Source organism: Lutra lutra, chromosome 7, assembly GCF_902655055.1.
Source record: "Lutra lutra chromosome 7, mLutLut1.2, whole genome shotgun sequence".
NCBI lineage: Eukaryota > Metazoa > Chordata > Mammalia > Carnivora > Mustelidae > Lutra > Lutra lutra.
In genome coordinates, this window is record NC_062284.1 from 139,288,534 (window position 1) to 139,303,796 (window position 15,263).

At 42.1% G+C, this 15,263-nt stretch overlaps 1 protein-coding gene across 6 annotated transcripts in view; it reads left to right on the plus strand.

Annotated features, from left to right (window-relative positions):
- The first annotated feature begins 4,719 nt into the window (after positions 1 to 4,719).
- PAPOLA (poly(A) polymerase alpha) overlaps positions 4,720 to 15,263 on the plus strand; it is a 59,114-nt gene continuing 48,570 nt past the window's right edge. For 3 of the 6 annotated variants that reach the window (XM_047738348.1, XM_047738350.1, XM_047738353.1), the window contains exon 1: positions 4,720 to 4,954. In XM_047738348.1, the coding sequence (XP_047594304.1) occupies positions 4,947 to 4,954 (8 nt within the window). In that variant the 5' untranslated portion in view covers positions 4,720 to 4,946. The remainder of the gene's footprint in view (positions 4,955 to 15,263) is intronic. The other 3 variants (XM_047738347.1, XM_047738349.1, XM_047738351.1) reach the window with 1 other exon arrangement.

A 15,263-nucleotide genomic window follows, 5' to 3' on the forward strand; every position in this document is an offset into this window, starting at 1 on the left:
TGAATGGAAGGAAAGCCCAAACAGAAGCAGAAGAGCACGGAGGCTGCCCCCAACACCCAAGAGAGAGGAGACAGTGGCTGAGACTAGGGTGGTGCAGAAGAGTCAGAGAAGGGGGTGGTTTCTGGTGGATCAACAGGAGATGGAATCAACAGGAGATGACCATGGAGGCAGACGCTTAGCTGACTGAGCCACCTAGTAGACACATTCTTTAAAACGTAAACTAACAAAGATCTAAAAGGAATTTAAAAGAATTTAAAGAAAAGATAGCTCAAGGATATAATACGCATTAGATGAAGTGCTTATGCTACTATTTTTACTTGAGGGACTCATCAATCCGGTTAATCTTGGTTAAAATTTTTTCCCCCAAATCTCTATTTAAATTCTAGTTAACATATAGTGTAATATTGGTTTTAGGAGAAGAATTTAGTGATTTCATCTCTTATATGTAACACCCAGCGCGCTCAACATAAGTGCCCTCCTTAAGGCCCATCCCACCTCCCCTCCATCAACCCTGTTTGCTCTCCATAGTTGTCTCTTAGGTTGGTTAAAAAAATTTAAAACATATGCATCATTAGTCACCAAATGAATCTATTGTAGTTTATTATTGGGATAAAAGTCTCCATATCATGGGCACCTGGGTGGCTCAGTCATTAAGCAGCTGCCTTCGGCTCAGGTCATGACCTCAGGGTCCTGGGATCAAGACCCACATCAGGCTCCCTGCTCAGTGGGAAGCCTGCTTCTCCCTCTCCCACTACCCCTGCTTGTGTTCCTTCTCTCTCTGTGTCTCTTCCTCTGCAGAGGAAGAGGTTCTGTTCTCAGAAACATTTCTGTCCCGGGACGCCTGGGTGGCTCAGTTGGTTGGACGACTGCCTTCGGCTCAGGTCATGATCCTGGAGTCCCGGGATCGAGTCCCACATCAGGCTCCCGGCTCCACGGGGAGTCTGCTTCTCTGAACTTCTCCTCGCTCATGCTCTCTCTCACTGTCTCTCTCTCAAATAAATAAATCAATCTGTAAAAAAAAAAAAAAAATTTCTGTCCGTTTCTTAAATTTGAATGCACTATGGACCTATGAGAACCAGCTTAGGAATTCCCCCTACTTATGACATTGTTCTGTGGAAAATGCAATCTGAATGATCCTTAAGACATCAGTAGGAAGTGCCATCCCCCGTGTCCGTAGTCAGTAGAACACAGGCACTGTGGTAGGGTGAGGGCTGTGGGGATGGGGCAGCAGCTGGAGGGAGTGGGCAGGGCTCTGAGGACAAGCAAGGCAAGGCTAACAATAGGGGTCTTGTCTTAACCCGGTATACTGGTCACTGGCTTTATCTCACGCTCCACTTTCCTTGGCTCAAGTTCTGTTCTTCGGTGGACCCTAAATGCTGGGGATACTGAACGCCTACCTTATTACCCACCGGTGAAGTTTGGGTTGGATTAGATTGTAGTTACTGGGTGTATGGAGGGCCCTTCCTTCCGTGAACTGAAACATGACTCCAAGATGCAATTTTTGCTTTCAGAGTTTAAAATCTCTATCTCTAGCCCTGACTTAGCTCCTGAAACATGTTTTCACTCACCTGATGGGCATTTCTAAAGGACCCCCAGGCACTTCAAAAAACCCATACCAAGTGACTCTCATGACCTCATCTACTCACCCTTGTTATTACCTGTTTCCTATTCACTGGTAGCTCCCTCCACTGGGTCACCCTCTCTAGAACGTCTGAAATCATGCTTTTTCCTCTCCCTGCCCTCTCACATTCATCCACATTAACTACATCTCCTAAATCTCTATGAAATCAGTCCCTTTATTTCGAGCAGCAGCATCTCATACCTGAACCCTGGCAAGAACTAAACTACCCTCCAGCTTCAAAAGCTCTCCCAGCTCAAATGTGTTCCTACCTTTTGAGTGATCTTTCTGAAAAACGTAGATGTGATCTCATCACTGCTTTCAAACCTTCCGTGGTTCCCCCACTCATCAACAAAGATAAAAGCTGAATCTTCTCGATGGCTCCAGGTCTCAAAGCGAGGCCTTGTTTGACCACCTTACCTAAAGTTGACCTCCTCCGTAATTCTATTAGCTGGTTTATTTTATTCATGGTTCTTAATACAACCCGTAATTCCCTTGTCTGTTTATGGGTTTGTTGTTCGCCCCCCCACTTCCCAAGAAAATATGGTCTAACTGGGTCAGGGATCTTGACTGGTTTTCAAAGCGGGAAGCGATCTCCCAGCTTAGCACAGTGATGGTGCGTGGAAGGCGCACAACCATCTGTCACACAAAGGCCCCCCATTATCCGCTCTCAGTCCTGGGCAGCTTCATTCCCACCACGTATCTGTGGTCTAGTTACTTCAAAAGTCTCTCTGTTTCCAAATAAACTTTAAGCTATTTGTACCTTCCTTCTTTTTTTTTAAAGTCGTTTCCTGTTATGCCCTTCTCCTCCTGTTCCCTTACTAAATCCTAACTTTTCTGTCAGTGTATTTTTAAAGGTCAAACTTTTTTTTATTAAAAAAAATTTTTTTATTGATGTGTAGTTGACACATGCTGTTAGTTTCAGGTATATAACATAGAGATTTGAAAAGTGTATATGTCTACCAGAATATTTCCATATTTTTTTTTTAAAGATTTTATCTATCTGAGAGTCTGAGATGGACAGTGAGAGAGCATGAATGGGGAGGAGAGGAAGAAGCAGGCTCCCCACTGAGCAAGGATCCCAGCACAAGACTTGATCTCAGGATCCTGGGATCATGACCTCTGCCAAAGCAGATGTCTCACCGACTGAGCCACCCAGGCACCCTATCAGGACATTTCTAAAGTCACATTGGGAAATCTACCTTGATTCCACCAACAAGTCTACTTCCTTCTGTCTTCAGCAAGTAACATGGCATCTAGCACATTCCAGGTACTAAATAAATATTCGTTAATTGCACTATCTTGCTGTCTCATTCTAGAGAAGGCTCAAACAAAATCGGTGTGGAGCACCTGGAGACTGAAAGCACAAAGGTTTCAAGGACCCTGTCTCTTTCACTGTCTTCTGAGATGCCAAGTGGAGGACAGCCTTGAGCTCAAGAAGTGCCCATTCTCTAATCTGTAACATACATCATCAGTGCCTATCTTTATGAGCAAATTTTAACATTAGAGCCTTAACGTATTTTATTGAGTTCTCTGGATCTCAGATTTCCAAACTTTTAAGGGCAGGTCTGTTACTGGGTCCCCAACCCAAACCACCTTGATGACAAGAGGGTAAGGGAACAAGTAGAAGTGAGAATCAAGGACAAGTCTGTCTCCCAACAGCGCTGTTCAACAGAAATGAGGGCCATGCATATAATCTAAAACTTTCTAGTGGCCACGTTTTAAAAGGAAGCAGATGAAATGAACTTTAATGAATTTTTTTTATATATCCAAAATACTATTTTAGCATGTAATGAATATAAAACGCAGATATATTACCTATAAATATATGAATATAAATATATTATAAAATGAGATCAGTTAGGGATCTCATTCTTTTGTTCCTACGGAGATCTCTGAAATCTGTACTTTGCACTCACGCTACATCTTAAATGGACTAGGCCCATTTCAAGTGCTCAAAAGTCCCACGTGACAAACGGCTATAGCACGGGACAGTACAGGTTTAGGTCCTGTGCTTCCTCCACTCAGTCTTTATGCCTCGACCGCTTGTCAGACTAGATGTTCTGTGAAAGCAGGTAAGTCCTTTGCCCAATTTCCTGAGGTTATACAAGTCCATATTAACCTACTTAAATAATTTAGAACTTTATCCTTGCCGTGTTTATTTAATTCCTTCCCGCCCCTCCGTAAACCCTCCGTGTGACACTTCAGAAAGCGTTCTAATTAGCAGAGGGAAGGTCTGAGTACCGGAGTCGGGCTCAGGCACGAAGACTCCAGCTTTGGCTGGGGGCGGCCAATACGCTCCTAGGTCCCACCCAGGGACGGACGAGGGCTGCAGAACAGTCTGTGCTAAAATCCCCGTGGTTCCTGCCCTCGATCCTTCCACTTCAGGGTAGCTTTACCGGGAGGTTCCAGGACACCACCCGCTGGTAAAATCAGCTCGCGTTCCAGAACTCGGTGTCATCATAGCGCTGCCCCGCAAATCCATTCATTCAACAAACACTTGTCGAGCGCCTGCGTACACACTTTGGTCGACAGGTCGGCCAACAGCCCGAGAGGGGTGGACCTCGGACTAACAGGGGAGGGGAGTCCCAACGACCAGCCCGTGCTAAGCGCTGCCCTGCATCAACCAACACATGCAGCAGTCCACACGGCCCCCGGAAGCGGGTCTTACTCTACTTCGCAGGACAGCAGGAAGAGGCCGAGTAACTTGGGCCACCCAAGGCGCCAACCCGAACGGCCGCGCCCCAAGCCTAGCGCTCGGGCGGCTCACCGGGCACGCATGGGCGCCTGGGTCCCCGCCGAGCGCCGTCAATGACGCCGTTCGAGGGGAGGTGCGGCAGCTGCGACCTCGGCGGCGAGAGCGGCGGTTCATTGTGAGGTGCCGCGTGGTGCTCATCGGCGACAGGAGCGTCCCCGCTCGAGGAACGGACAGCCACCAGCGCCTCCCGCACCTCGGCTAGCCGACACCTCACACCCCCCGCGGAAGCGCGACGGCTTTGGGCGGAAATTACCGGACCTCCGGCAGCCTCACGAACTACCGTTCCCGTGAAGCTGCGCGGCGCCGGGTGGCCTTTGCGCAGGCGCACGCACAACGTGCGTGGCGGCGTCAGCAGTTCTAGAACGTTGCTGTGGTAGCGCTCGGGCGCCATGTTAGGACGAAGGGGAAGGAGGAGAAGCGCTTAAAGCGGCGGGAGCGGTGCGGGAGTGGGGTTGGACCCAGGGCTGAGGCAGGCCCCCCCCTCCCTCCCGCCTCAGTGGATCATGCCCAGGGCGGCAGCGGCGGCGGTTGCGGGGGGGAAGTGACTGGGCGGTGCCGGCGCAGGAGACGATGCCGTTGTAAGTGATTTGTATTCTGTTTTCTCTCGCACGCCGGCGGGGCCTTGGGGGCGTCGGGGGAGGGGGGAAGGGGTGGCGCGAGAGCCGGGCCGTCGCCCCGTTGGGGAGGCAGGCGGGAACGGGGCTCTTCCTGTTTCCTCACCCGCTCGCCGCCGCACTTCCCCTTGTGCTCGGTTCCCGCTTCCCCCCACCTCTTCCTGGCTCCGCGGCCGTGGGGCCGGGGGCCTTCCCCTTCCGGAACGGGCGGGGGAACCTGAACCTGAGTGCCCTCGCTTCTCCGCCCCGCTCGGGGGGCGGGTGGGGGGGGGAGAGAAAGGAAAAACAATGCCCGGCGGCGGGGAAGGCAGGCCCGGCTGGTTGCGGGGTCTGCACACGGCGCTCAGGTTCACTCTCGGCGTCTGTCCGGCTCCTTTCGATGCTTCTCTTCCTGGTCTGCCTCCGCCGCGTCCCTCTCTCCCTCCCGTCTCCAAGATGCCCACATAGTGCGCAGAGTGAACCCACTTCCACGCCCGAGCTCGCACGAGCACTAGCTAAAAGCCCAGTTGTGAGCGACGAGCCTCGCTCCCTGGAAGCCTCGCCGCCCCCCCGCCCCCGGAACCAGCCCAGGCCTCCCCAGGCCTCCCACCGTCGGCAAAGGGGCACTTGCCAGGGTGTCCTCCGCAGCGCGTTGGGTTAGGTATTGCTGTTTCTGTGCTGTTGTGATAGGCTGGTCGGAGGTGTCCTGCCTCCTTCACTCCCCGTCTCCGGTGGTGCTTGGAATTTTTCCGATTGTAGACTTAAAGCTAGTCCGTCCTTGCCTTCTCATCTCACCAGGTGTGCGTCTTACACTTTCTTACCCTTGCAGCAGTTTTTAAAAAGTTGATGTTCTGTAATCTGAGTACTCGTTGTTGGGATCGACAGTAGATTACAGCTTTTTTTTCCCTGCGTGTATCCAGCGGTGGAGAGGCCTAAATGTGAGACTGCATTTCTTCCATTTTTGAACATTCTGGTGTAAGCGTGCTCCTTTGAGACGAGGGACCGAATTTTCTTCTTTGTAGGCCCCAAATGAACCATGTAATTGACACTCGAAGTTTTACTTATGTACAAAATAAAGGTTTTATGATTTCTGGACACCTAATACAGCACCTCAGGTTTATCTGTCTTTTTTTTTTTTTTTTTTTTAAGTTTCCTTTTTCGCAGATATTACTGGTTATGGTTTTAGTTTTATTTATGTGTCTCTGTACGTGTACGTGTGCGCAGGTGAGGCTCTAACTTCGACACAGGCTTTAAGATACCTATTGCTATTTACACGGTATTTTTAAAAAGAATTTCATGCTCCTCCTCCTTAACCACTCCTGTCATTTTTAAGAGGCCTGTCAACATGTTTCTGCAAATGACAATATTACTTAGTTTTAAATAAATATGCAGATATAAAACCTTATCTACAAGATCCCTGTTAATTGATTCATTCATCCTTTTATGAGTGGAAAGACACTGGGGATACTGATTTTTTGTGTGTGGCATTTTTCAGTTCAGCCGAATTTAAAATAAATAAATGTTTTTTAGTGATGCCATGTGACTTCTTTGTGTTAGCTCACATTTTATTGCTGTGCTTGAAAAGCAACTTTGTGATGATCGTGTCAGTATTAAAATTTGATCAGCGATAGGAAATGTACAACTTAACAGTTGTATTTTAATTAGAGATAAAAGATAATTATATCATTTTTTTCTAGAAAATAAAAATACTTTTATATCTATCCTTTCCCAGCCTTCTTTGAGGAAGGGAGGTGTACATTTTCTATAAAGACTAAGAGCATAAATTTTCTTGGAAGTTCAAATATATGAAATGGAAGACAGTTTAGACAGCACATTCACACTTGGATAATTGGCTTTCCAGTGTGTTTTTTGAAATGTGAACAGTATGCCCAGTTTTTCATTAGCTGTCCCTCTCATTTTTAACCCTAAGTATGCTATATTTTTAAGTAAACAACAAAAAGACCAGACTGCCTAGTTAAATAGGCCTTTTTCCTCATTAATCAGCTTTCTTTGTTTTTCATATTCTGGTGTCACATTGCCTTTCATTTCGTTTCTTTGGAGTTTTGAATTTTGATTTCCAGGCTTATCGTGCTTGATTTCCACCTGCTAATTTTTAGCATGCCTGTCCTGTTAAATGTGGGTGGGATTGTGGAGTAGGCCGTAGTTGAGCTGTCAGAATGGGTTAAATCAAAATAGACTGTTGAAGTTCCGGTCAACATTATGAACAAGTAAGTGCTCATATTTTGTCTAAAACTCATATGTAATAATATGTATAATTTTGAAAGGCTGGTATGATTTAAGAGCCATGGTGATGAAACTTCCAAAAATTTGGGTAGTCTTTAGGAGCCATTAATACAGGGCTTCTCTGGTAGGTACTGTTGACAGTTAAGGCCAGATAATTCTTTGAAGGGGGGCGTCTCTGTGTTGTAAGGTGTTTAATAGCATCCCTGGCCTTTACCCACTAGATTTCAGGACCCCCACACCCCCATCTCTCCAGTAGTGACAACCAAAAAATGTCTCCAGATGTTGCCAGATGTATCCTGGCAAGATTATCCTTCTTGAGAATCACGTGGCATTGAGAGAGTATAAGGCCTTTCTGGGAACTGTATTCTGATTTCTGCCCTACTGTGCTGGATAGATCCATTGTTTGTATCAGCTGAGTTCTGTCACAAGTTGAAGTTAAAGATTTTGAGGAGAGTAACCATCCTCAGTGACCTAGTACTTATACCACATTCATAGAATGTTGTTTAAGTTACTAGAAGAGATATTTAGCAAGACTTGGGGGAGACAGTAGCTTTTCTCCCAAATATTTGGGGCTGTCAGGAAAAAAGAATCAGTTTCATGAAGTCCTAGCAGGTAGAACTGGGACCTCTTGGGGGATGGTAATGGGTACCGGTGATTCTCACATTGTGATCTGTGGAACCCCGGGGATCTCAGATCATTTTAAGGAGTACAAAAAAATTGAAACCGTTTTCATAGTAGTGCTGAAATGTTACGTGTTTGTTACTGGAATAACGCCGCATGGATGGTGTGAGGGGGAGGGGTGCAGCTGCTCTTGCCTTGGGGCAGATCGAGGCGCTGGTAGTCATTGTGCTTCTTCCTTACACACGTAACACACACTTTAAACGTTTCTTGATGAAACGGTAAAACGCATTAATTGTAATGAATCCTGACTCGAATTTATGTTTTACATAAGCCATGATAAAATGGGAAGTACACGCAAAACTGTATACTAAAAAGTACAGTGGTTGTTTTGAAAAAAGCACATGTCTGATTTGTGAGCTGAACTAGTACTTTTCTTGTGGAGTTCCTTCATCTAAAAAAACAGATGATGTACCTACCGTGGGTATTGACACTTGGACCATTTATCATTTTCCTGAAAATGAAGTGAGCCTGTCTCTTTGAGGAAAACAGCTGACAGCATTGGTGGCCAGTAAATTTGAAGATAAAAACTAAAATTTTGGAAGGCTTGTTTCTGTCAATTGTGGGCTTGATAGCTTCCTGGTAGTTAAAAAATGTTTCTGATTAGATTGGTAGTGTGATACTAATTTTACCATTTTAAAAAATATATTTTGTAATAATGTGTCAATATTTGGAAGATAAGCTTAATTTTGATGAAATGAAAGTACATCGGTGAAAGTTATATTCAAAGTGCAGTGTAGATCAATGGGTTTGTTTTGTTTTGTTTTGTTTTGTTTTTTTAATTTTAGTTTTAAGTAATCTGTACACCCAACATGGGGCTCGAACCCACAACCCTGAGATCAAGAGTCACAGGCTCCAACTTTAAGGCGTCCCTAGACCAATGGATTTTCATGCAGCAGTATAAGGGGTTTATTGATAGGGTTTCAACTTTGATACTGTAATTAATCTTCAAAAAAACACCACTTGTGGAGTTTTTGGTGTAGCATCATAGAAGAATATCCGCAATTATTTGTAAAGGTTATTGAACTACTCTTCCAGTTAGGAGGGTGTCCTGCCAGGTTTTCTTTCATACGTGTCTACCAAAACTACTTGTCAAAGGGGTTGATTGCAGAAGCAGATAGAGGAATATAGCTGTCTTTGATTAAGTGATAATTAAAGAGATTTGCAAACAAGTCAAACAGTGAGATTAGTATCTACATTTTTTGTTTTGGAAAACAGTCTTAAGTTATTTATGTTAACATGTAATAGAGTTCTTGTTTACTTAAGTACATAAACATTTAAGAATTTATTCCAGTTATAATTCCAATGCAGTAAATATTGGCAGATATAATCCATATAAGCAGAAGATCTTTGGGGTCCTCAGTGAGTCTTAAGAGTTGTAAAAGGAGTCTGTGACCAAACAGTTTGAGACCTTGAGAATTGCGGCCTGACAGGAACAGCTAACTGCCGCTCCAAGCTGCTGTGTGCAGTGGTGGTGTCACTGTAGCATTTCTGGGTGGCTTTTGGACAGTCTGGAGGGATGGACACACATGTGGTTTAAAGATTTATTTTGTTGTTGTTGTCAATGCAAAATAATGCATTGGATAACCTTTAGGGAAGATAACTTCTAACAGTGATTTTGGTTTTCAGATTTCAGGATTTAGAGATTTTGGAATGAATTGCTTGTTGCCAAATTAATGTTGGCTGTGGTTTTGGAATGTGGTATATTACCATAAGTCTGTTCTCAGTTCATGCTTTTTGATGGAGAAGTTAGGAGGTAAGGTATTGGAATCATTTATGAACCTCTTCAGTTCCTGTTGCCTTGTCACCCCCGTCCCCTGCCCCGCCCCTCCCAGGTGAAAGCCTTCTGGCCAGAATGAAGCCATTTGGATTCCTAGTTTAAAATTTCCCATTTTAGTGGGGTGGGAGGCATTTTTTGGTTTGTTTGTTTGTTTGTTCTGTATGTTCATTGTTCTGATTATTCAGCAGCTTTTAAATAATTGCACATTCTCAGTTTATTATTTACAGAACAGCATTGTAGGAGGTATTAGTTCCCTTTAAAGTTGGTTAAGTTGAGGGGTGCCTGGGCGGTTCAGTCTGTTAAGTGTCTGCCTTCAGCGCAGGTCATGACGAGCTTGGGGTTGAGCCCCGCATCAGGCTCCCTGCTAAACGGGAGTATGCCTCTCCCTCTGCTGTTCCCCCTGCTTGTGCTCGCTCCCTCTCTCCCTGCCAAATAAAATAAATAAGTTGGTTAAATTAAGGCTTGAAGTAGTCACCTGTCCAGGGTCTTCAGGGTGCTTAAGTTGTAGATTGGGGCTTACTTCAGCTTGGGTTCCATGTTCTGTTCTCATATATATATATGTATATGTATATACCATCTCCTGTGGACTTTCTTGGGAACTATGTTCATCAGCTCAGTTGGAGTCTGTTTAAATGTCTTAAGTAGAGGGGCACCTGGGTGGTTCAGTAGGTTAAGCCTCTGCCTTTGGGCTGAGGTCGTGATCCCAAGGTCCTGGGTCCTCTTTGCTCAGCAGGGAGCCTGGTTCCCCCTCTCCCTCTGCCTGCCTCTCTGCCTACTTGTGATCTCTCTTTCTCTGTCAAATAAACAAATAAAAAAAATCTTTAAAAAAAATAAATGTCTTCAGTAGAATTAGTTTTTAAGATCACATTTCTTGTGTGTGGAACATTTGAATCAGTTTTTTCTTTTACTTATGACATGTATCATATACATATAGTACATGTAAAGTGATACACTACAAAACTTAAAATCTTAGAATGTATTTTTAGCTTTATTTATTTAAAGTCACATACAGATTTATCACTCTACACTCATTTTGTGACCACTGCCTTCCGTGAAATGTGTTATTTTTTAATCTTTGCATTGTAGGTCTGCAGAATTATATAATATTCTCATTTGTGGAAATTTAAGGATTTGGGAAAGGAAAAAAAACTAGGGGTTTTGCTAGATATCTTTATTTTCTACCTCTCTCTTACAGAATGGTCTTTCAAATTTGTATTCTGTATTTTGTCCAGAAACCAGCTTCTTGTATTCTCTGATGGCTTTTATAATTTGGGGTTGTTAAAGAATAGTATTTCTGTCATTTCGGCCATCAGAAATATCTTGCATTTCCTGGAGTTAATGTGTTACAATACTATGACATATTTTTGACTATTCTAATACATCTTTGTACTTTTTCAGATTTTCTTGGTTTTTCTTCATTTTCAAGTTGTATTTGGCAAACTGATGCATGAGTACTGTGGTCTTGCTGGTTTTTTACTTCTTCTAGCCCCTTGGGAGAAAGAGGGCAAGGGGGCAGTTGGAAGTGCCCTTAGGAAGGAAGGAAGAATAACTTGGTCATTTTTATAACTGAATAACAAGTACGCTTTCCCTGCATAATCAATCAACCTTGCATTTCCAGAGTTCTGCCTTGGGAGTCATCATAATTTAGTCTCCTTGAGCATAAATTATTACTGGGCCCTCTACTGCTGCCTACTAAATACTGGCTGACTGAACTGGAATACATATTTTGAGAATATAGTGAGGTTGTAAATATGTTTGGTATCACTTACACAGAGCACGTGGCATGTGAATTAGTGTTCTTTGTATAATTCCTTAGTGATCAAATAGGTTGTTTTGGTTATAGCCTGGACTAAGCTACTAGTAAAATTAAAACATCCTATGTTAAACTTCTTGTGAAAGAGATATTATTTCTGTTAAGAATTAATGTTGAATACACATTCAGACCCTTAATCCTTTTCTGTCTGGTGTCCTTTCTTGCTTAATCCCAGTGGGCACATTATGTTTAAGGTTAAGACCTCTTTACAGCAAATTATATTGTGGTGAATTGTTATATTAAATATGTTTTTGTGATTTATCTGATTTCTTCCAAAGAAGACCATCAGATAGGTTAAGCTTTCAATTCTAACTTAAGTAAAACTAGAAAGAAGTTATAAAAGTGTTTTCAGTTGGCTGGTAGCTATGAATTTTCACTTTGTTGCTAGCTTTAGGCCACAGCATATTCCATATGCCCAATGATGGGAGACGGGTTCATTAGTAGTATGAGCTTTGTTTAAATTGGGATGCAAAGTCATTAAACATTAACTATTTGAGAAAACACCATTGGTGATTTGTTGTCCTTTCCTTTTCTGTGTTTGTCATCTGCCTAGACTGCCCTCCCTCCTACCCCTCATTAAAGCCGTTTGGAGTACACACCTCCTTACTGATTTTCTTTGGCATAGCCTTAATTCTTTGGTTCTGTAGTATTTGTTTTAAGCTTTTACTTTGCACTTGTTTAAGGATCTGAATCCCAGACCAAATCTGAGATTGTCACTGAGAACAGAGACTGTCTTTGTATTCCTGATTTTAGTGTTGTCTTTCATACATATTTAGGAGTTCAGTAAATTTCAACCTAATAAATGCTATACTTTCTGGCAAAATTAAGTTATATGAGGCAAAGGTGTTTTTTGAAAAACTGGATTGATGAAGTTTGATAACCTTGAAAACTGCCTTAGCAGTTTTCTGGAGCAATAAATAAAGCATGGTTTGCTTTGTATTTACTATTTCTCATTGCAGGATTGCATGGGGAAAAAAATCCATTTTTTAAAGTCTTGTTTATTTCACTTTTAGATAATGTGCTTTGATTAGCATAAACTGATTTTTAAAGTCCGGTCATCAAAATGCTAATTACTGTTTTAAATTGAACATTTATTTGGTGTGACTTGCTGCCAGGGAGTAATTTTAGGGCATGATTTTGGGCTCCTTACTATCACTAACCTAATTTAGTGGTGAATACATCGTAGAATTAGATGATTTTCACCTTTTGTATGACATCATTAATATTTAATTAAAAATAACTTAACAAGTTGAGATCTTTATAAAGTACAAAGTGGAAATTCTATCAGTTCTTCTTGGTGCATTTTTATGCAGATACAAAAACAAATAATTTTTGAATATATAAAACTGTGCATTGTGAAAGATGTATAAAGGCACTTCAGCATAGAGGTTAGATGCCTGGGTTCTTACCCTGGCACAGTAAATTTAGATAAGCCATTGTTTCCCCACTTTGTTCATCTGTAATATGGTGACAGTTAATAGTACAGTTGTTAGGAACGATTGGGACAATTGTAAAGTGCTTGACATGCTACCTGGAATATTTTGAGGTTTCAGTCAATACTGTTATCATAATTATATTCCACATCTTTTTTCAGCTGATATATTGTGTGCGTCTTTCTATGCTACCACATGTAATAATCATTTCATTCTTTTTATATGGCATAGTGTTATGTTTCAAGAGTTTACTGTAATTAACCAGTCACATTAATGGATATTTAGGTGGCTTCCACTTAGTACAGTGTATACAGTGGTCCAGTGAGCAACCTTGGACATCTTTCTGTATTATTCCTAGGAGAAGGGTGAAATTCTAGAGCCTGTGGCGTCACAGAGATACTTACACATACCAGTCACGCTACTTGTCCCCCCCCCCCCCCCCCCCCGCCCACACATAGGGGATAACCTTGGGATAGGCACTGCTCATTTCAAGTTTATTGTTGCTGTACAGGTTTTGGGGCCCATATTTGACTTGTCTTAATTGTATCCCTATCCCACAAGCGGCTAAAAAAAACTTGGATTTTTGTGTTATATTTCATGTATTGAAACTGTGTTGTAAATTAAAAAGATCATGTCTCCCAACTTCAGGGTTTTGGTTTGACTCCTGTGTCCTACTATTTCTGGAAGATAGATTGCTAGAGGTGAAGTCGTGGAACATAAACTTTTAAAATTGATACAAATGCATTTTTAAATTTTAATGAATATTGCCAGATTGCTTTTTAAAATTATGTTCATTTCCATTGTGATGGATAAGAGTGCTCATTTTCTTACACCATTATCAGTATTGTAGGTCTATAATCTTTCATTTTTACCATATGTATATCAACTTTGTTTTTCTGCAGTCTGACAGGAAAATAGTTGTCCTAATTTGCTTGCATGATGTGCAGTGAAACTTTTTTTTTAGTTGATTTAAGAACTCTATGCATTGAGACTATTACTTTTTGGGATAGGTTGCATGTATTTTCTTCACTTGTTAATTTGTTTTAACTTCGCTTATGATATATTTTTATTATATAAAAGCTGGAATACTTTTATGTAGGTAAATTTTTTTCTGTGTGGCTTTTGAGTTTTGTGTGTCTTCAATATGGTTCTGAAAATAGTGTGAAGTTTCTAGTATTTCTGATTCTTCAGTATTTTGAAATACCATGGCATCTGGAATTTAGATTTTACAATGGATAACCAAATCTATTTGAGTGTTCTGTACTTTCCTCAATGACTTGAAATGGTTATTAGTATCATTTATCTGAAGATTGATCATACTTTGACTGGATATATGGCCACTAAACTGCAGTCAACAAATCATGGGAACTTAAACTATACTATTTGAGTTAGCTTTATAATTACTGTACCAGAGTGGTTCTCGGTATTTCAGAGTACACTTTTACTAAGTTAGATGCCTAGACTTTTGAAATAAATATATAGCTGAAATAAGCAACCTGCAGTCATACACTAACTTCACAAAAATGTGCTATTCTAAGTATCTTTATCCTAATTAGAGTCCTGTTACGCACAGCCTAACATGGGGAAAGAGTGGACTTTTCTCTGAGCGTTGGATTAAAACTTCCTATGCTTGGAAACTGTTCTTCAGTGTTACAGATGTGCTAAAGTTTTTAGATTCCTAGTTTACCATCTGGTGTAGAGGAGAGAGATAAATTCTAAGGTAAATCCTTGGAGATACAACTTAGAGATAATAATATGACAATGACAGAAGTGAAACCAGAGTGATATATAACTAGTAGTTGTGAAATCAGGCCCGCTTTCTGTCTTACTACTTTATCAGATTGCTTCTGAATTGAGAACAAGCTTTGTAGACAAGAGTTTTGAATTCCGCTACCAGAAATCATGGAGGTTTTTTTTTTTTTAAGGATTTTTTTTTTTTTTAATTCATTTGACAGATCACAAGTAGGCAGAGAGGCAGGCAGAGAGAGACAGGAGGAGGAGGCAGGCTCTCTGCTGAGCAGAGAGCCCGATGCGGGACTCGATCCCAGGACCCTGAGATCATGACCCGAGCCGAAGGCAGAGGCCCCAACCACTGAGCCACCCAGGCGCCCCAATCATGGAGGTTTTTAAGGAAGATGTGCTTGGTAGCAGAATGAATGGTGGACTGGCATAATAAGGGAGAAAGGAGGAGTGAGAACAAGGTGCCAGGAGTTAAAACTAGAGTAGTTGGAATGGAATTGTTACACAGAATGTTAAAACTTAAGGAAAAAAAAAAGTAAGAATAATAAAATTAAATTTAAAAAAAAAAGGCAAAAACGGGTATGTGTCTTGTGTAAGCCTTTCTGT